A 23,545-nucleotide genomic window follows, 5' to 3' on the forward strand; every position below is an offset into this window, starting at 1 on the left:
ACCTCACTTTGTATAATCTTTTGGTTGCCAAATTTAAATTTCTAAGCAAAACTTAAAGTAGCTAGCTGCTCACTACTGAACAAGGACAAGATAAAAGAATTCACTTAAGTCTACATTTGGCAAAAAATGGATCACTGTATATTCCTCACGTGGTATTTGGTAATTATTCACTTGAGAAAGGATAATTTCTGGGATATTTTTAAGTTAAGAAGGTAAAATCTATCTGGGTTTATCACATTTCATAAATGAACTTGCCAAAAAAATCTAGTGTTCCTCTTTTAGACTACATATAAAAATGAGATGGAAAAGACCCTTAGGAGTTTTTTTAGGTATAAATGTTCTAATAAGGATGTAAACACCATGGCAACCTCTTCATAGCCAATGATTTTTTTTTATCATGTACTGACTCCAGGAGTTCCCAAAACTCCCTTACTTCATAACATGATGGTTTTGACTTGTCACTTACTTTCTGTATCATCAAACACCTTAATAATTTTCTCTTCAGAAAATGCTTATTATCTCTTATTTTCAACATTACATTTCTTAAATAACCAACATTTTCAGTATGAACTATAGTAAGATTTCTATTTACTCTTAGTAACTTCCATAAGGCATATTAATTTTAGCATAAAAGATATTCTATTTCCTGCTGTTTAGTAAACATTACTGGATGGAAATTAACTGCAACTGCTCCTATTAAATATCTAATACATTGTATCCATTCCCTTTCATGTTTCTATTTTACATACAGAATACCTACACTCTCCCAAATCTTCAGACTTGGAATATTTTTGTGAAAATTACCAAAAGTCAATCAAGTTGGTACTGAAAAATTATATTAATACTTATCAGAAAAGTAAAATCAGTGCCTTTTATACCCTTTCCAGCAGTAAATGGTACTATGATTCTACACATGTATGTCTTAAACATATATATATATAAAATCAGGAAAAAACAATCTTTAATGATACCAGACTTCATCATCAGCACTTACATTCTTTAAAATCTATGTGAGAACACAGTGCATTAAGAGTCAATACAGTTTTGGCCAAAAATCTGTAATTCCATGATGCACCTACCAAAACCACCCAAGCACATACACAGCAAATCTATCAAGGAAAATGCATTAGTGAAATTTCCCAGCTGTGTCCTGTAAATTTTCAAAGTAAGGGCTTCACATGTATTTATCAATAACAATATGTATTAACTGGGAAGTATTTAAATCAATGAATTGGTATTAAGTAACCCACACTAATAAACCATATGCAAGAAAGTAATTCACTCTCCAAGCACTTATTCAAATTTGAAATGTGCCAAATTCTTTTTAAAGGGTAATTTTATATTGTAATTTTTTCTATATTACACCCAAAAGATTCAAATACCACTGACTATCCTTACAAATGTTTGTCCCAGTCCTGAAAAGTCACACAAAAAACCCGTTACAAATGCCATTACTTTAAAATACCAGGGAAAAAAAAGAATCTAAGCAATATTGAAAATTAGAAAGTAATTAAAGCCATTAAAGCATAACACTGATCTAATAGGGCAAGAATTTTATTTTTGTTATCTTATACTACTATATGATCATTCCCTAGGGTCTCACCTGATGGCCTTTTAAACAAATTCCGAAGGCAACTTTACAGTTCATTTTATACACATGCTCCTACAACCTTAGCCACTTCACAAAACAGACAAAGGGAAGAACAGCTTCAAAACTGCTCCTAGAAATGTTACTGTAAGAGCAACTCTGCATTAATTCTTCCTATAAACAACCAGTGTGTCTTAGATTGTTGTGTACATCTTGATTGTGACATGCATAATGGATTCTGCTTTGGAAATGGGCTAACTGGCATGCAGACTTCTGCAGAGATCCATAGTCCCCAAAACAAGAGGGGAAATGAACATTATAGAGCCAACTCAAACTATATATACTTGGGGGAATAAACCATCCTCAACAGTGGGCATGGGGAAAGGAAAGAGGAAAATGGATTATGGTACCCACTCTCAGCCCACAGATATAAATAATTTAACAGCATTCAAATGGTTATCAGTGCCCATATATGACAAGACACATTTTCAAAGTGGAAAAGAAATTAGAGAGGCTGATTAAGACCATAAATAAACATCAGACTCTTATATATGACATCAATATAATTCAACTTAATCTTCAACCATTTAAAGTTTTAAGAATATATTCCAAGATAATAGTTCATTTCAAACTTATTTTAATAAATTACACATGCACTAATTTGTATGTATATATTCTCTATGTGTCACTTTTAAGCATTTTAAATATCCTTGATAATTAGCCATGTTGAAATCAGTTTTAGATGAACTGTCACTGAATCTAATGTATTATTGAGCAAGAAAAGGTAGCTCAGAGCTTTAACTTTGAATGAACTTGATAAAAACATGTCAGGGCATGTTTGAGAAATTTGTCCTTGTTACCTGACCACCTATTTTCTTAAGTGAATTCATGAAAGTTATTTTTAAAAAGTATTATACCCAGTGCTTTGAAATGGAAAACAGTGAACTAAAACCCTTAAGTCCCTTTGGTAAAAGCATAACATAAATGAACTTTCAATTCATAATTATGTATTTGCCAAAGTGGAAGATAAGTGGAACTGGATAAAACTAATCCCAGTTAGTGTTAAAAACATTAGGGGAGAAAATGTCATAGGGAAATAAAAAGATATTACTAAGAAAAAAATGGAATGTATACCTGGATAATCTGCAGTCTATTTTTCTGTAAAAACTGCTATAAGCTAAACATCTTTTTAGTAATATTTCTAGTGAAATCAAATTCAAAACATAAGACACCTCGGATTATTCCTTCTCCAAAGAAATTAATTTGTTCTATGCAATACTCTGTAAATTCCAATTCACAAGAGGTATACAAAATAGGATAAATAATAAAAGGTGTGTATACATGAAAAGCTACAATAATTCTAATTTTTGCTACCTCAGTAAGGTACTATACATATACCACATCAATATAATAGAAATGGCACAGTTTCTGAGGACACATTCCACATTTTATTTACATTTTAAGACTAACTTTAATCTCAAACTCACATAGCCATACACCTATTTCCTTTTTGTTGATTTCACTTAAATGCATGGTTTATCAAACAAGACTGTAAACAAATATTTACCATGTCTGTTACATGTAACATAGGAACGGCTTTTAACAAATTCACCGGCCTCCCCCACATTTTTTTATTATAAATACAGATATCAAAACAATCTTGAACGTATTTTTGATACTACTAGTAGTCAGCACCCACACCGCCTCAAAAGTTAACACAATTTGTGACAATATTCATTGTACCTGCTAGTTTAGACAACTTAAACTGAAGCTCTTTCACTAAGATGGATAAAGCATGCCACTTGTTTTCCTTCTTCAGATTTGTACTTTTTAGAAACACACGCTTCCACAGCCATCTGACACTTCTTGCCATGCTTTCACCTGGTAAACCTGAATCCTATTTTGAGTACTCCAGGTTTATACTTAAATGACAGTGCCTTAACAAGAGAAAAAAAATTGTGCTGCATTTTTCCTCCTGTTACCTGAAAAAATAATGGGTGTACATATATTAAATATATTCTTACAAATGTCCAGGTCATGTTTACCAGCTGGAATTCTTTTACTTAATGTGTGGGTATTTTGCATTGTGATATTTAATCAAGACATTAACATGAGTAGAAGGTTGTTGATTTAAGACAAGTTTGAGATCCACTAAAATTAATTGTTGTATGTTTGTCCTTCTGGTGGCTGTGGAAGCTTCATATTTTCTTTGGACATCATTAGACGTCTTAGCTCTTGAAGTACAACTTTAATGCTATATGAATTTTGCCATTTTGCTAACACTGGTATGCTTCGTGCATCCACCTGAAAGGGGAGGAAAAGACAGTAAAATTAACTACCTGCATTTAAAGTACCAATTTATTAAATGTACTTTAATTAAGATGTGCTTTTAAAAATTCATAGTATTTCCACAAAAGTGAACATTATGAAACTACAGATTCATGTAACACTTAAGGAAAATATTCCTTCTTTAACAGCTATTTCCTAAAAACTTGTATCTTTCTTTGTGTTTTTCTATATTTTACAAAAAACATGCAGTGAACTCTGGTCATCAGGAATAAGCATCATATTAAATAACTACATTGTAAGCATATTTACCAACTCCTTCTTATTGAGTTAAACTCACAAGGTTCCTTTTCATTTCCAATGCCACCACCCAAAGTCTGGGCAATTATTATCTCCACTGAAATTTGGGAAAGAGCTGTAAACCTGATCTCTCCTTTCAGATTTTTCTTTCCAGAGTATTCTCTGAACTATACTAAATTAAGCAACTGTAAAGACTGGCAGATGGGGTTGGAGATCCTTTAAAGCCCCTTTCCCACATAACTCCCATCACTTGACCTGTCTGGCAGCTCTCTGGAAAACCACACTCACAGGGTTTTCTCTATCTGATCTCAGAACTCACCCACTGAGTACTACCTCATCCCTGACCCACCCACCTCCACCCCCACTCCCACCCCTAACCCCACATTTGTCAAAATCTATCAGTGCCAATCATTTAACATCTCCACTGTCTGGGGAGGCAATAACAAAACAGAAGGTGATAAAAATACTTCAAAGGAAAACTAAGAAATGAGATGTCCACAGCAGCTTTGAAAAGTTCCAACATATGACTGCGAATTCAGAAGGCCATGCAGTACATGGCTGTGCACAGGCTCATGGAGGACCTGAGGTCATAGACTCTCACCCGGGCTGACCCTGAGCAACAGTAAAAAAGATTATACAATATAACCAAGTGGGGTTTATCCCAGAAATGCAAGGTTGGTTCAATATTTAAGAAGGCATTTAAATGTAATATACTATATAATAGGACAGAGAAAACCACAATTATCTAAAAAGTCACAAAAAACACTTGACGAAATCCAAAGACCTTTCATGATAAAAACACTCAACAAACCAGTAATAAAAGGCAACTACCTCAACGTAATAAAGGGCAACTACAAAAAATAACAGCTAACATCGTACTCAATGGTGAAGGAATGAATGCTTTCCTCCGCAGATCAGGAACAAGGCAAAGATGTCTGCTCTCATCACTGCTATATTCAACATTGTACTAGAGATTCTAGCAAGGGAATCAGGCAAAAAATTAAACAAAAAGCAACCAGATTGAAAAGAAAGACAAAACTATCTTTATTTGCAGATAACATGATCTTGTACAAAGAAAATCCTAAAGTATCCATTATAGAAACTACTAGAGCTAATAAACAAGTACAGCAAGGACACAGAACCAATACACAAAAACCATGTCTGTATATTTGTAATTGTCAATCTGAAAATAAAATTAAGAAAACCACTCTATTTATAAGAGGATAAGAAAAATTAAAACACACAGGCATAAATTTAATAAGTGTAGATTTTATATACTGAAAACTATAAAATAAAATTGCCAAATTAAAGACCTTGAATAAATGGAAAGACATCCCACCTACCTAGATCAGAAGACTTTATAGTGTTAAGATGACAATACTACTCAAATTGCTGTACAGATTTATACAATCCCTATCAAAATTTAAAATGCCCCTTTTTTTTTGGCAGAAAAGGACAAGCTAATCCTAAAATGCATATGGAAATGCAAGGAACCCAGACAGCCAAAATAACATGAAAAAGAAGAAAAAAGTTCTTCCAATTTCAAGGCTTGTTATAAAGCTATATAGTAATTAAAAGAATGGTGGTGCTTACATAAGGACATGCATACAGATCAATGAAATATAACTGAGAGCCCAAAAATAAACCCATGAACATACAGTCAACTGATATTTTGACAAGGCTGCCAAGAATACACAAGGGAAAGGACAGTCTCTTCAATAAATGGTGTTCGGACAACTGGACAGCCATATGCAAAGGAATGAAGTTGGACCCTCAACTCACTATACTCAAAAATAACTCAAAATGGATTACAGACTTAAATTAAGAGCTAAAGCTATGAAACTCTTTGAAGAAAACAGGAGTAAATCTTCATAACATTGGATTTGGCATTGGTTTCTATAGTTGTAACACCTAAAGTACATTCAACAAAAGAAAAAGTAGATAAAATGGCTATATTAAAATTAAAAATTTTTGCATTGTAAACCATACTATTAAGAAAGCAGAGACAACCCAGAGAATGACAGAAAATACTTGCAAATAATATATTGGATAAGGGGCTCTTGTTCAGTATATAAAGAACTCTTACAACTCAATAATAAGAGGTCAAATATCTCAATTAAAATGTGAACAAAGGCAAATTATGGCAGACAGCTGTTATGGACTGCATGTTTGTGTTCACCTCCAAGGTCGTTATGTTGAAACCCTAACCAACACAGGGATGGTATTAGGGGCTGTGAGGTCCTTGGAAAGTAATTAGGTTTAGATGAGGTCAGAAGGGTGGAGTTTCTGACCTTTTAAAAAAAGAAAGAGATTAGAGCTTGCTCTCTCCATGTGAGGACACAGCAAATCAGTCATCCTCAATCCAGAATGAGGCCACCAGCTCCCAGCCATGCCGGCACCCTTATCTCAGACTTCCTAGCTTCCCAAACTGCACAAAATAAATTTCTCGTTTAAACCACACAGTCTATGATATTTTTGTTATAGCAGGCCAAACTAAGACAGAGCTTTTAAGATAGCTCCCAAAGATCTTCAGCTCCTCATGTCCTATGTAAGCCCTCCCTTTGAGTATGCTTCTAATCAACAGAATATTAAGAAGTCATTTCCAATATTAAGTTACAAAAGTACTCTAGGTTCCATCTTGCTCTCTCTTGCCTTCACTAGCTTGCTTTGCAGATGTCAGCTCCATCTTGGTAACTGCCCTGTAGAGGGGACTATGTGGCAAGGTACTAAGAATGGTCTCTGGAGGATGACTGAGGATGGGGATGGAACCCTCCTTACTTCAGCATTCAGATGATACCACAGTGCAGGCAGACATCTTGACTGCAACCTTGTGAGGAGACCTGAGCCAGAGGGCCCAGCAAAGCTGTTCCTACATTCCTGGCCCACAGAAACTATGACAGTAAATCCGTGTTGTTCTAAACAGCTTTTAAAAAATAGACAAAGGATCTGAATAGATATTTCTCCAAAGATATACAAACGGCCAATAAGAACATATGAAAAGCTACTCAGCCTCATTAGCCTAATCAAGGAACTGCAAATCAAAACCAAAATGAAACTCTACTTCATACCCACTTGGATGGCTATAATCAAAGACATTAACAAGTGTTGGCAAGGATGTGGAAAAGTTGGAACCCTTATTCACTGCTGGTAGAAAAGTAAAATAGTATGTTCACTCTGGAAAACAGTCTGGCAGTTCCTCAAAAAGTTAAACGTAGAGTTACCATGCTTAGCAATTTTATTCCTAAGTATTTGCCTACATAAAACCTGTTTGCAAATGTTCACAGCAGCATTACTCATGGTAGCCAAAAGCGGAAAAGCCCAAAGTCCATTAAGTGATGAAGAGATAAACAAAATGATAAAGAAGTATTACCCAGTAATAAAAAAGGAAAAATACTGATATATAAACTACAACATGAATGAACCTTGAAAACATTGTTAAGTGAAAGAAGCTAGTCAGAAAAGAACACATATTATATGATTTCATTTATATGTAAAGTCCAGAACAGACAAATCTATAAAGACAGAAAGTAGATGAGTGGATGTTTAGGGTGGAGGAGGTGGGATGGTAAGTGACAACTATGGGTACAGGGTTTCCTTTGAGAGGAAAAGTGCTCCAAAACTGGATTGTGGTGATGAGTCCACAACCTTATGAACACTAAGAAACACTGAATTATACACTCTGAGTGAACCGTATGGTATGTGAATAGGTAACAATAAGACTGTTTAAAAACAGAAAAGAAAATTAATTTTTAAATACTTCTGAGTAACAAAAATAATAAGATTATACATTAAGATTCATTAAAATGCTACCTCTAATTCTTTAACTTCAGGAGTAGCAACACCCTAGCCTATTTTAAATAAGCTCCATAAGTGAACAATGGTTGATTAAATCCAGAGAATACCTACCTATTTCCAAAGCAGAAACAAATACTTCCAACTGTAAAGTTAAATGATAGTTAAGTAAACATGGTGATTGCAAATTTCACTCTGTGAAATACCAACAGAGTGAACAAAAAAACTACAGGGGAAAAAAGAAGAGGAGGGAAGATTGAAAACAGAGCATGGGAAAATAAATAGCATGTCAGCACAAATCTGTATCTTATCAGTCTATAATACACAATAACCTCCAAAACTTGACACTCACAGCATAAAACACTGTAATGTATGCTTTACAGTACTAACCACCCACAAAGAATATTTTGCCTACTTGTATTAAATAAATATAAGCAAAAATTACTAAAGCAATACCCGTAATTCAACAGATACTTACCCTCAAAATAGATAAAATTATCCTGGCACAATCACAAATGGGTCAGTGTAAAATTCTTTGCCATTTATGTACTGATTATAAAAATAATAATTTAAATACTTAGACATCAATCAAGAGAAAAACTGATATCCAATAGAGTCACTCTACCTCTAACCATCTATATACACACCTACACTCTAATAATAAATTAGTGTTCATCTTTCTGTTTTCCAATCCCCATTCCAGCTTGGCAATATGAAATCTTGGTGGGAATGTACATTCAGAGGGTACTCTTACACAGGGACAAACATGGACGCAATCATGTGGCAAATAACTTGACACTATTCAATCAAGCTGAAGACAGCACCACACCTCAGCAGACTTCCCACTTCTAGGTGTATACCCTGGAAGAGTGCTACTCAAAAAATGTTCAAAAAAAATGCCAGGCCTTAAACCAGTTTTCACTGTCCATCAAGATAAAAGCAGAAGTTGAGAGTGAACGTTTAGAGAGCTCTACAGCAATTTGACAGAGAAATTTTTATTTTAAAAAAGATGTGCTTGTATTTTGTCTTTTTTCATTTTCCCAATAAAACCAACAAAAAGACCAACAAACACCCAGTCTTAGAGCACTGCTCTTGGGTACAAGAATACTTGTGTAAGAATGTTCACTGTAGCCATCTTTTTAATAAGAACTGAAAACCATTTAAATGCCCAGCAAGTAAAGCATGGAATATTAAACAGTAATGAGGAACAATCTAATCTACATGACTCAAAATTGATGAAGCTCCAAATCCCTCACATATAATTCCATATAAAAGTGATACAATACAGAGGCATATACACACGTGCATAATCATGCACGGAAATGACAGAAACACCAAATTCCAGATGAGACTACCTTTGGGGAAAGAGGATGGGAAAAGGGAAATTAACAGAGTTAACTATACTGTTTTTCTTTAAAAAAAAATAATAAATCTGTTACCAAGAAGACAAGCCTGTATATTAGAAATATGTCTTAAAAAAAAAAAACAAAGAGAAAATGATAGTAAGCTATAGTAACTGCCACAAAGGGAAAGAGTAACAGAATGACTACAACAAAGTAAGAAAAGCAGCATAAATCTGAGAATGACAGAAGACTTCTCTGAGTGACAGGCACACTGAGAAGGGAAGGCTCTGTACGGATTAGCCAGAGTTGGGGAGGTGCCCAGACAGAACAAAAAGTGCTAAGGTCCTGAGGCCAAATAAAAAGTGTGCAGGGCAGGAGATTAAAGATGGCAGTATGAGAGGTGAGACAGAGAACTCCCAAAACCACAAATAGTATGAAAATGTAGTTAATTGATACAATTAACCCTAAACAGCAACAAGAAAGAAGGCTGAACCAGACTGCATACAGACTTCACGAATAGAGCAGACAGCACAAAACAGGGTAACATACTTAATCCCGCGGGACCCAAGCCCTTCTCCCACCCCAGCTCATTGGCAGGAGTTAGAGAAACGGAGCGGGTGGAGGGGGCGGCATGGAGGCCTGGGACTGCTGAACACCCATCCCTGGAGGTCTGCTTTGGGAGCAGAAACCTACACTGTGTGGAGCTCTAGACACTGGGGAGCTCAACAGGTGGAGAGCTTGAGAGACTGAGATTCCAGCCAATTGTGGAGGACGGGGATCCAAGGGATGCACATCTGACCCCTCTGAGACAAAGGAAAGGCAGGCAGTCTGAGAGGCTTCTTAGCAGCAAGAGGGCTGCTGAAAGGGCAGGGTTTGCACAGAGCTTGCTGAGCATGGGAGGTGAGAGCTGGGCAAGGTTGTCTGGACATGCTCTGCGCAGCAGGTTGGGAACTTTGGGAAGCTTCAGGTGCCCCATCCCCCTGGCTGCCTACTCAGCTCTGAGGCCCACCCACTGTGACACGCTTTCCTCCAAGCCTGCCGGCACCTGTTCAAAAACCTGCAGTCAGGCCACCCAGAGGGAGGCCCTGCCTATAACAGCAAAGCACAGAGGCTTACACCTGTGTGCTTGGCCCACTGGCTCTGACACCAAGAGACAGGAAACAGATCTTTCCTCCCCCCAGGCACCAGCTTCGCTCCCCTACGACCCCCAACCTCACTCTAGGGGCTGAGCAGTTCCAGAAACTGGAGCTTCTGGGCACTAATGGGCACCACACAGAAATATGAAATGTCAAAAGAACCTGGATTGGACCAAAATGTCACAAACCCCAGAAAAAGGGTCAAATGAAACTGAACTCACAAATCTGCCTGAAAGTGAGTTCAAAATAAAAATCATAAGCATGCTTATGGAGGTACAGAAAAATATTCAAGAACTCAGGAACAAATTTAAGTCGAAGATTCAATCATTAAGAAATTTCATATCTGAAATGACACATACAATGGAGGGATTTAAAAGCAGATTAGATGTAGTAGAAGAAATGGTAAATGGCATAGAAATTAGAGAAGAGGAATACAAAGAAGCTGAGACAGAGAGAAAAAAGAATCTCTAAGAATGAAAGAATATTGAGAGAACTGTGTGACCAATCCAAAAGGAATAATATTCATATTATAGGGGTACAAGAAGAAGAGGAGAGAGAAAAAGGGATAGAAAGTGTCTTTGAGGAGGTAACTGCTGAAAACTTCCCCAATCTGGGGAAGGAGATAGTCTCTCAGGCCATCACCGTGCACAGATCTCCCTTTCCCAAGGAAGACAACATCAAGACGTATAATAATTAAAATGGCAAAGATCAAGGATAAAGACAGACTTTTAAAAGCAGCTGGAGAGAGAAAAAAGATCACATACAAAGGAAAACCCATCAGGCTATCATCAGACTTCTCAATAGAAACCTTACAGGTCAAAAGGGAGTCACATGATATATTTAATGCAATGAAGCAGAAGGGCCTTGAACCGAGAATACTATACCTGGCAAGGTTATCATGTATATTTGAAGGAGGGATTAAACAATTTTCAGATAAGAAAAAGTTGAGAGAATTTGCCTTCCACAAACCACCTCTACAGTGCATTTTGGAGGGACTGCTATACATGGAAGCATTCCTAAGGCTAAATAGATGTCACTCAAGGGATAGACAAAGAGTACAGATCATAACATAAAAAGAATGGATGAGGAAGAAAAAGGAGGAAAAAAAAAAAAGAACCTTTAGGTTATGTTTGTAATAGCACACAAAGTAAGTTAAATTAGACTGTTAGATAGTAATAGAATTACCCTTGAACCTTTGGTAACCATGAATCTAAAGCCTGCAATGGCAATAAGTACATACCTATCAATAATCACCCTCAATGTAAATAGTCTGAATGCACCAATCAAAAGACACAGAATCACCAAATGGATAAAAAAACAAGACCAAACTATATGCTGCCTACAAGAGACACTTCAAACCCAAAGACATACACAGACTTAAAGTAAAGGGATTGAAAAAGATACTTCATGCAACTAAAAGGGAGAAAAAAGCAGGAGTTGCACTACTTGTACCAGACAAAATAGACTTCAAAACAAAGAAAGTAACAAGAGACAAAGAAGGTCATTACATAATGATAAGCAGGTCAGTCCAACAAGAAGATATAACTATTATAAATATCTACACACCCAACACAGGATCACCTACATATGTGAAACAAATACTAACAGAATTAAAGGGGGAAATAGAATGCAATGCAGTCATTTTAGGAGACTTCAACACACCACTCACTCCAAAGGACAGATCAACCAGACAGAAAATAAGTAAAGAGACAGATGCGCTGAACAACGTATAAGAACAGATGGACCTAACGGACATCTACAGACCACTCCATGCAAAAGCAACAGGATACACATTCTTCTCAAGTGCACATGGAACATTTTCAAGAATAGATCCTATACTAGACTACAAGAAGAACCCCAGTAAATTCAGAAAGAAATTGTACCATCCAGCTTCTCAAATAACAAAGGTATGAAACTAGAAATAAATTACACAAAGAAAATGAAAAAGCCCACAAACACATGGAAGCTTAATAACATGCTCCTACATAATCAATGGATCAAGGACAAAATAAAAACAGAGATCAAGCAACACATGGAGACAAATGACAACAATAATTCAACAACACAAAATCTGTGGGATGCAGCAAAGGCTGTGCTAAGAGGGAAATATACTGCAATACAGGCCTACCTCAGGAAAGAAGAACAATCCCAAATGAACAGTCTAAACTCACAATTAATGAAACTAGAAAAGGAAGAACAAATGAGGCCCCAAGTCAGTAGAAGGTACATAATAAAGATTAAATCAGAAATAAATAAAATCGAGAAGAATAAAACAATAGAAAGGACCAATGAAAGCAGGAGCCGGTTCTTTGAGAAAATAAACAAAATAGATAAACCCCTAGCCAGACTTATCAAGAAAAAAAGAGAATCTACACACATAAACAGAACCAGAAATGAGAAAGGAAAAAAATCACTACAGACACCACAGAAATACAAAGAATTATGAGACAATACTATGAAAAATTATATGGTAACAAACTGGATAACCTAGAAGAAATGGACAACTTTCTAGAAAAATACAACCTTCCAAGGCTGACCCAGGAAAAAACAGAAAATCTGCATATACAAAGTACCAACAAAGAAATTGAATTGGGAAGCAAACCTAAGAATAAAATTCCTGGACCAGATGGTTTCACTGCTGAATTTTATCAAACATTTAGTGAAGACCTAATACCCATCCACCTTAAAGTTTTCCAAAAAGTAGAAGAGGAGGGAATACTCCCAAACTCCTTGTACGAGGCCATATCATTCTAATACCAAAACCAGGCAAAGACACCACAAAAAAAGAAAATTACAGACCAATATCCCTGATGAATGTAGATGCAAAAATACTCAACAAAATAATACTCAGCAAACCAAATTCAAAAATACATCAAAAAGATCACCCACCATGATCAAGTAGGATTTATTCCAGGGATGGAAGGATGGTACAACATTCAAAAATCCATTAACATCATCCACCACATCAACAAAAAGAAGGACAAAAATCACATGATCATCTCCATAGATGCTGAAAAAGCATTCGACAAAATTCAACATTCATTCATGATAAAAACTCTCAACAAAATCGGTACAGAGGGCAAGAACTTCAACATAATAAAGGCCATATATGACAAACCCACAACCAACATCATACTTAACAGCAAGAAGCTGAAAGCTGTTCCTCTGAGATCGGGAACAAGACAAGGATGCCCACTCTCTCCACTTTTACTCAACATAGTTCTGGAGGTCCTAGCCACAGCAGTCAGACAACACAAAGAAATAAAAGGCATCCAGATTGGCAAGGAAGAGGTTGAACTGTCCCTGTTTGCAGATGACATGATGTTGTACATAAAGAACCCTAAAATCCACTCTAAAACTACTATATCTAATATCTGAATTCAGCAAAGTTGCAGGATACAAAATTAATACACAGATATCTGTTGCATTCCTATACATTAATGATGAATTAGCAGAAAGAGAAATCAGGACAACAATTCCATTCACAATTGCATCAAAAAGAATAAAATACCTAGGAATAAACCTAACAAGACCTATACCCTGAAAACTATAGGACACTCTTAAAAGAATTTAAGAGGACACTAATAAATGGAAATTCATCCCATGCTCTTGGCTAGGAAGAATTAATATTGTCAAAATGGTCATCTTCCCTAAAGCAATCTACAGATTCAATGCAATCCCTATCAAAATACTAACAGTATTCTTCAATGAACTAGAGCAAATAGTTCTACAATTCATATGGAATGACAAAAGGCCCCAAATAGCCAAAGCAATCCTGAGAAGGAAGAATAAAGTGGGGGGAATTATGCTCCCTGACTTCAAGCTCTACTACAAAGCCACAGTAATCAACACAATTTGGTACTGGCACAAGAACAGACCCATAGACCAGTGGAACAGAATAGACAGCCCAGATATAAACCCAAACATACATGGGCAACTAATATAGGATAAAGGAGCCATGGATATACAATGGGGAAATGACAGCCTCTTCAACAGCTTATGTTGGCAAAACTGGACAGCTACATATAAGAGAATGAAACTGGATCATTGCCTAACCCCATATACAAAAGTAAACTCAAAATGGATCAAAGACCTGAATGTAAATCATGAAACCATAAAACTCTTAGAAAAAAACATAGGCAAAAATATCTTGGACATAAACAACTTCTTCATGAACGTATCTCCCCGGGCAAGGGAAACGAAACCAAAAATGAACAAGTGGGACTATATCAAGCTAAAAAGCTTCTGCACAGCAAAGGATACCATCAGTAAAACAAAAAGACATCCTACAATATGGGAGAATATATTCATAAATGACATATCCGATAAAGGACTGACATCCAAAATATATAAAGAGCTCACGCACCTCAACAAACGAAAAACAAATAATCCAATTAAAAAATGGGCAGAGGACCTGAAAAGACACTTCTCCAAAGAAGAAATTCAGATGGCCAACAGGCACATGAAAAGATGCTCCACATGGCTAATCATCAGAGAAATGCAAATTAAAACCACAATGATATCACCTCACACCAGTTAGGATGGCCAACATCCAAAAGACAAACAACAACAAATGTTGGCAAGGATGTGGAGAAAGGGGAACCCTCCTACACTGCTGGTGGGAATGTAAACTAGTTCAACCATTGTGGAAAGCAGTATGGAGTTTCCTCAAAAAACTAAAAATAGAAATACCATTTGACCCAGGAATTCCCCTCCTAGGAATTTACCCAAAGAATGCAGGAGCCCAGTTTGAAAAAGACATATGCACTCTAATGTTTATCGCAACACTATTTACAACAGCCAAGAAATGGAACCAACCTAAGTGTCTTGTCCATCAGTAGACGAATGGATAAAAAAGATGTGGTACATATACACAATGGAATATTATTCAGCCATATGAAGAAAACAAATCCTACCATTTGCAACAACATAGATGGAGCTAGAGGGTATTATGCTCAGTGAAATAAGCCAGGCAGAGAAAGACAAGTATCAAATGATTTCACTCATATGTGGAGTATAAGAACAAAGAAAAAACTGAAGGAACAAAACAGAAGCAGACTCACAGAACCCAGGAATGGACTAACAGTTACCAAGGGGAAAGGGACTGGGGAGATGGGTGGGAAGGGAGGGGAAAAGGGGAAAACAGGGCACTACGATTAGCACACATAATGTAGCGGGGGGGAACACGGGAAAGGCAGTATATACAGAGAAGACAAGTAATGATTCTATAGCATCTTAGTATGCTGATGGACAGTGACTGTAATGGGGTATGTGGGGGGGACTTGATAATAGGGGGAGTCAAGTAACCATAATGTTGTTCAAGTAATTGTACATTAACAATATCAAAATAAATTTTTTTAATGTATTAAATAAAAGCAGGTGTGCAGGGCAGAATGCACCCTGTGAGCTTCTAATGTACCATGGCAGAAAGCATGCACGCTGTGGCAGAAACCACTAACAGACTGTAAAGCACTGAAGTGACATGACACAGTTTGTGTTGTAGAAAGATCCTCTGGCTGCTTGCTTCATAAACACTTGAGGGGGTAAAAAAACAGAATCAGAGAGGTTGTTATAAGGGATCAGATAAGCCAAGAAATGATGATCAACATTCATTTGTTGGCGATGCAAACAGAAAAATAAGACCTGACTCAAGTTAAGTTCTCAACAAAGACTGAGATGTCAAAAAATGGAAAAGAAGCCCATAAGATAAACTTGTTAGATGTGTCTTTGAAATTTAATTCTGAATTTCCTTGTTGCCATGACAATGTTGAACCCACTATTAATTACTTAATTTACAGAGTCTGTAACATGAAAACAAACCAGCAGTTCAGAACAGCTGCTCCTGGTACAGAAAAAAAAATTTTTTTCTTCCTGGTACAGAAATTTATCAAAAAATATTTTCCTCATAAAGGCAAAAATGGTCAAGAAACAAGACACACATAGGAAAACAGAAACCACAAAATAAGATGATTTATCTTAGCATTAATGTATCAATACAATGAACACTACATGCAAAATGAACTAATTAACAGGACTGACAGGAAGGACTCTCAGGTCCAGCCCTGAGTTGGCACACACCAAGCAGGGTGGGGAATGACCCAGCAGACCCAGCCCTGAGCCTTCTTGTGACCTTTCCTGTCGGGGCCATGCTTTCCTCCAGGGCACCAAGCACAGAGGCACCAGCTCTCTGAGGCCCAACTTTGGGCCTGCGCACCAGGCTGGGGTTGGGAGATGGGGAGCTAACTGTGTGTCCAGGGCTCATCTTGTTGCCCTAAGTGTGGTTACATATAGGGACAATTGAACAAATTTCAGTAAATATGTTGGAGATCATAGGAGCCAGGTTTCTAACATTGGAGGAGGGAATTACAAATACAGACAGGATGAGATGTGGAATATACCCGGTAGTGCTGGAACAGAATTCGAGGTACTGGTATAGACTTATGCTTTTAATAGGTGATAGGAAGGAAAGAGAAAAGGAGGGAAGGTAGGTGTACATATGTGACACAATGGGTAAAAGTATAAAGAGAAATTATACAATATAAGAAAATTTTCAAGATGTTAATTACCTGTGCTGGGGAAAGGGAACATAGGGATGGGATGAGGAGGCGCAAACATGACTTTAACAGTATTGATAACATTTTGTTTCCTATGATGGATGCTGTTGTATTATTATCTTATCATGTATCCTAACATGTATTTTGCACATGAGTATGCTTTCAACATGGCACCTCAAGAGGCTGGACTTCAAAGTCTTAACATAAACCTAACATATTGGAAATTCATATTGGAAAACTGAATTGAATATTCAGCTGTTCCCACTAACTTCCTTATGTGGTTCAGGTAAACTATGTCATTTTGGTTTACTTGCTTTAAACAGACAATAATGTTCACCACAACTATTCCAATACAGATATACTTGTTCCTCAAAGAAAAGCCTCCTCTTCACAAGCATTCATCCTTTTAATCTCACCAAATATATCTTAACCCTAAAGAAAAATAACACTCAAAGAGGAAATAATGATCATCTTTTCCCCATATATGAATTTAACTGAAATATGATTAACTGAAGCAACATAAAATCCTAATAGTTGACTCATCTATCTGAGCCAATACAAACAAGTTTTTAAGGAGGTTGATTTATTAGAGAAAACACATGAGACAAATTTCTTTAGACTTTCAGCTAAACAAAGATCTTTCTTTTTTGACTTTCTACTGACTGTATATTATAGGTTACATAAGAACAGAAATAGCTACTTTAACTTACCATTCCACTGGAATTATTTATTCCATTCATATTAATTTTGGTTACAAATCTTACTGATGGAGGAGCTTCTGGGTATTTAGGTCCACATTCTACTTTCAGGCTATATATTCTGTTTTCATAATTTGTCTGGAAGGCAAAAAAAAAAAAAAGTAATAATATTCAAGTGCTAATAAAGAGGAAAAGCACAATGTGAATATATTTCATATTACTGTGTGCATTATCAAGAATTTACTTTTCTACATTCAAATTTACTTAACCTATCTGGTTAGAAAAAAATGCAGCAAGCATACTTAAAAGTAGAGATTTTATAAAATTAAAATAATTACACAACATAATATCAAGATGATCAGAACTTGCTTTTTGTGATACAAACAAGGCCTATGAACAAATTAAAAAGAAAAAACAAACCACTTAAGTTCAGATTTTACTAGAAAGTTTCAATTGTTTGGGAGGTACTACTTGACTTGTATCAAACACACAGGTTCCCATCTGTCCAGGACAATTCTGTTTATTCTTACTATCCCACTATTACTTCTTAATAAAACTTCTTTTCATTCTCAAAAGGGTCTGGTTGGACAATAAATTATATGGTTACCCCACTTACAGAGCAATTAGTAACTTCTAGCAAAAGGGACTACACCATACTATACCATCTTACAGCAATAAAACATAATTATTTCATATCTCTTATTAGTTATATTTACATTATTACTTCATTAATTTTGTGGCTCATTAAATTCCACTACCTGAATTCAGATACAACATCAAACTGTTTCCACATCATTTTAAAACAGGGTTTCTTAATTGAAAAGTTTAACATTACCATATTATACAGCCATTTTAAAGCTACCAGACTTAATGCTTCTAGGTGATTGTTACCTATTTTCATGTGTTCATTTTCATGCCTATGATTAATTCTTCTTTATCCTTATGGCTTTTGTTTAGTTGGTTAATTTATTAGTGTACAATTAAAACAGGAAAGTAAAAAATAAAAGCAAAAAATTGGATACCTGTTGGTTCCTGTATAAACCTGGGGGGAAAAAGTAGCTAAGCGTCCATAGATTTCACTTACCCAAACTGTCCACAGCTTCCTCTCCCTTAAATAAGAGCTACTTCCAAGTGGAGGGTCAGATCAGAGACATTAAACTACTGTAATTTAAAATGTATGCAACAATCCTGTACATATATTATTAAATCTTCAATATTTTAAAAAAGAAACAGCTGTATAAAACTCATCCAAGTTTAATAGCAAACACAGACTAATAACATGCCTAGCACTTTGGGTATATATAAGGACTAAACTCAGATCTCAAAAGAAATCACCTAGTCTGTTCTCTAATCTGGATACACATCAGCTTCTCTACAAAACCTGCATTAAAAATTAATAATAATGATAATAGCTCTAATAACCAGAAGGCAGAAAAATCCAAATACTATGCAGAGGAGAATTGATGATCTCATTATGGTATACCCATACAGTAACCTACTACTCAGTAATAAAAAGAAACACACTACTTACTACATGGAGAAACACAGCTCACTCACTGAGACATTATGCCAAATCAAAAGCAGACCAGTAAATATACACATTGCATGATTCCACTTATACAAAGTTCTACAACAGGCAAAACGTCTCTAGAGTGGAGGAGTAGTGATGGGATGGGACTAGGAGAGGGCACAGGGAACCTTCTATGGTGACAGCGTTGTTTTCTATCTTGACGGGTGCAGGCAACAAGGTACATTTGTCAAAACTCATGGTAAGATCTGTGCATTTCACTATATATAAATTATACCTCAAATTTCTTTTAAAGTTAAAAAAAAATGCTCTAAACTAGCCTGTTGATCTAATTCAATGCTTAGAATAAATATCATCTTAAGATACCTTTGAGACCCTGGATTAATTTACCACCTCTAAATTTTAAATTAATAGCCAAGTCTGTCATCTAATAAAAGTAAAATAAAATAGAAGGGAGAATAGTAAAAGGAACTAGTATTTACTAAGTATGTACTGTATAGTCAGGTACCCCCTACTGTCTGATTATTACTTCATTTAATCCTCAAAACTTCTAAAGATGGGTATAGTACCTCCGTTTTACATCTAAGGAAACGGAAAAAACTCTAAACCTCTAATGCTGAAAAGGCTTTACAAAACTTAACACACGAACATATATGGAAAAACTAACTGCCAATCATACAAATCCGATAAATACTGGGATGACCAGATCTTAATAACATGTAAAAAAATGCAAAGCAATTAAACAAGTAACAGTTTGTTAAAGTAAAAATTTTCCTATTATCTTGGTTAGATAAAGATACCTAAGGCTGGGTACAAAACTGCCCTAAATTTGATGCCTTCTAAATAGAAAACAAAGGCAAGACACCAACCCCAGCAGGTTTTATGAAAAGGCAACTGAATGGGTGTTATAATCACTCACCTTCACCCAGTCCCCCAGCTCAGTGAGGGAGGTGACGGGGGAGATGGTGATGCAGAGCAGGTCACAGTGGCGTAGGTCTGGTTGGGAAGAAGGCTGTGCTGTGCCTCTGCACATACTCTCCTCCTGCCTCTGCTTGGCACCCAAAGAAGTGAGAAAGAGCTCCGAGACTTACCACCACAGAAAGCAGAGGGCCCCTGGCAGAGAAGCCCAGTGTGGCAGTGGGCAGCTTCTTGTCCATGCGTCCCTTGCACACCGGCCTACCCTCCCCCACACTGGGCACAGCCTAGACATGGGAACTGCAGTTTAGTGTCAGCAGAAAGGCATCTAGCTTCTGGTGACCCCAACCAGGTGAGAGATTGAACAGAAAGTGCTCTTCTACATTTTGGAACTATGCTATGGGATAGTCCACAGCATCACTGAGGACCTCATACACAAGCTCAAGAACAGTCTTAAAGTTTAAAGTCCACTGGAGTTAGTAGCTGGAGAAAAATCAAAGCTAAAAAATTTCAAATTTATATTCCACCAAGTTCAGACTATAAAATCGTCAAACTTCATTAAAAATGTTCCTAAGTTTTAAGCACTTTTTTAACCAAACAGAACATGGTAATAATGCTCTCAGGCAGTGAAAATGAAGGTTTTCATTACAAATACCAAGTTATAAAACACATCAAGAATTCTAACCATCAGTATTTTATTTCCTTCCTCAGATGGGAAAATCAAAGTGAGTTTGTTAATTCAACAGTGTGCAGAAATTTTCAAAGGAAACCCAGAAAATATAAAACATACATTAATCCATTATCTAAGGTTAACATTGCTACTACCTGATACGTTTTTCTTTTGTAATAATCAAGAGGAAATCTAAACTCTGCCCAATAGCAATAACAGTTGAAATGCTCTCAACACAAAGTAGCAAACAGTATACAAAACCAAAAACTAAAAAATAACTTCAAATTTGTGTTCTTTCCAGCAAGTCAAAAACATTACCGAACACATATTACAAAGATTCAATGCAGGGAGTGCAGTAAACAGGACCTATGAGTAGGAATGCAATGTAGGAAAAAACTTCCAATCTGAAAAACATTTTGAGTAAAACTATAAACTTGAGAAAGACCTGAGAAAAAAACAACAGTGGGCCTGTTGCCAGCAACACTAGAAAATATGAAAGAATCATTGCCTTTTCTGTGTATTAATGAAGAAACTCAGGCCTATAGTATTTGTATAGCAAGTCAAATGTCAATGGGCAAGCAGCAACATGCACTCAGTAAAAACCAATTTAGAAACTCTTGATTACACACATGGTGGATTAGTAACACATTTTGTCAAAATATACTGTTTGCTCTTCCCAAATACTCCCCTCCATTTCCTCACCTTTTCTCCTCTCTATCTGGAATGTTCTCCATCCCCATCACCACCTTCTGAAATCCTACCAGTCAGTCCTTTAAGGCTCATTCCAAAGGCAACTTCCTCCACTGTTCAGCCTTCCTCAATTATTCCAGCTAGAAGAAACATATTCTAAAGTCCCGTAGTGAACTTTCTCTGCCATATTTCAAATCTGTCATTTGTAGTTATTTTTTCTCCTCTACTGAACTGCTGGTTGTTGACCATATCAACCTTTCCCCCCCAATCCTCCAGAACATCAAGCATTATACTCTGCACATGGGAAGCCAACAATAAATATACAGAAAACAAAAAGGGAAGAATTATTTCAGTTAGAAGTTATAATTTATTTTAGTACCAATATTACAAAATAAAATGCTTAGTTTAAAGTGACAATAAATATTAATTGAAGAAATATATATAATATATAGCACTGACCCTTGGTGGCCCAATAATCATGCCTGTCCACCTTGTAAGTGTCATATCTTCATCATCTTCAAGGCCCCAGCTAACAGTACCATCGCCTACTCCTTTTTGTCCTTCTTCAAGTTCTTCCAACAAGCGAAAATTACGAGGAACTTTAACTCCTACAAAAAAGAATGTCAATGTAAATGTAAAAAGTTTGTAATTTTAAGAGCTACACATATTCAAATTCAGCTTTTTCCTAATTAAACTTAACAAATTATTTCCTAAAGACAAAATTCCCTTTAAAAAACATTCTGCCCCAGAAAATGTTCAATCTAAATGAAAATGCTAAAGAAAGCACTGTACTAAACATTAACAGCAACAGACCATGTATATAAATTCCTAATTAATCTATTTTATACTGACATAAATCAATCATGAGGAAATAGTATTTTCCAAATTGAGATTTCTGTTCCTAGCTAAGAACCACTTCATCAAACAATTGGGTATGACCAGAAAGCTCATAAAAGCTCAATTTTATTAACATATACATTCTCAATGATTTTGAAAGAACAGAACTATATTCCATCTTAAAAAATGCATTGAAAGGTACCATTTTCTAGAATTCTGAAGCAGCACTCTCCCCCCAAAGTCCCCAGTCTCCTTTCTGTCCTCGTTCTATGCACCCTCCCCACCCCATGTCAGCAAGGGCCCTTAGTCACCACTGGAGAGATACTTGAACAAATTTCCTCAGGGGCAGAACAGTTTCTTCTGACATGCCCTTCACCACACAATCTGCTAATGCTTCTCACATCACCTTCCCCCTTTAGACCTCATCACTCCCTACTTTATTTCTAAAATCTTAACACAAAAATCTTCCCCTCTGCCTGGAATCCCCTAGCTTTGCAAAGCTCCCACTCCCTCATTCTCACTGAACCTGGTCTTTGCCATCATTCTCCAACCCCTGGAATCCAACCATGATTTTTCCAATTTACCACCGCCTTCCTGGGATGCGTGGCCTGGCCGCTCCAAAGGATGGACCCTGTGGTCACGGTTATTCTCAACAGCATCTAGCAGGAAACATGCTCCAGACCCACTGCACAAATACTGAAAAGACTGGGTGAAGGCCCTTGGAAGCCTCTCTGGCTCTGGTGCATTCTCCTCTGAGTACACAGAAACACCCACAATTACGACAGAAGGAACTGACATCTCTTTTAAAGAAACTGTCATTTTGTGTAACTCCTCTCTTTTGCTGAAACCAAAACATCTTTCACTTACTAATTAAAACCATTAAGGACAGCAATTTAAAAGCCCTAGCCACTTTATCTACCATGCTTCAAAACAAATGCTTGAAAATCTTGGGCCACAGAAATACAGGGTTGCTATTAATCACAAAAACAAGGTCAGTCATTCTTACAATGACTATTAATAACCTTTTGTTCAGTGAACATTGTGTGCTATTTTAAATAACTCATTACACTTAATACTAAAAGAACCCATTTTACAGCTGTAGAAACTGGAGCAAAAGTTATGTGACCTACCCAAGGTCCCACGGCTGTAAGCAGCAGATCCCATATCAAATCCAGCTTCTAGATAAAAGTCACTCATGACCATTAGCT

The 23,545-nt window shown here is 36.4% G+C and overlaps 1 protein-coding gene across 1 annotated transcript in view; it reads right to left on the reverse strand.

Annotated features, from left to right (window-relative positions):
- Positions 1–943: 943 nt before the first annotated feature.
- UBE2V2 (ubiquitin conjugating enzyme E2 V2) overlaps positions 944–23,545 on the reverse strand; it is a 55,178-nt gene continuing 32,576 nt past the window's right edge. The window contains exons 2-4 of the mRNA XM_036925485.2: positions 21,960–22,108; positions 17,710–17,835; positions 944–3,892 (exon numbers count right to left, since the gene is read on the reverse strand). Of these exons, the coding sequence (XP_036781380.1) occupies positions 3,746–3,892; positions 17,710–17,835; positions 21,960–22,108 (422 nt within the window). The 3' untranslated portion in view covers positions 944–3,745. The remainder of the gene's footprint in view (positions 3,893–17,709; positions 17,836–21,959; positions 22,109–23,545) is intronic.

The sequence above is a fragment of the Manis pentadactyla genome, chromosome 3 (assembly GCF_030020395.1).
Source record: "Manis pentadactyla isolate mManPen7 chromosome 3, mManPen7.hap1, whole genome shotgun sequence".
Classification (NCBI taxonomy): domain Eukaryota; kingdom Metazoa; phylum Chordata; class Mammalia; order Pholidota; family Manidae; genus Manis; species Manis pentadactyla.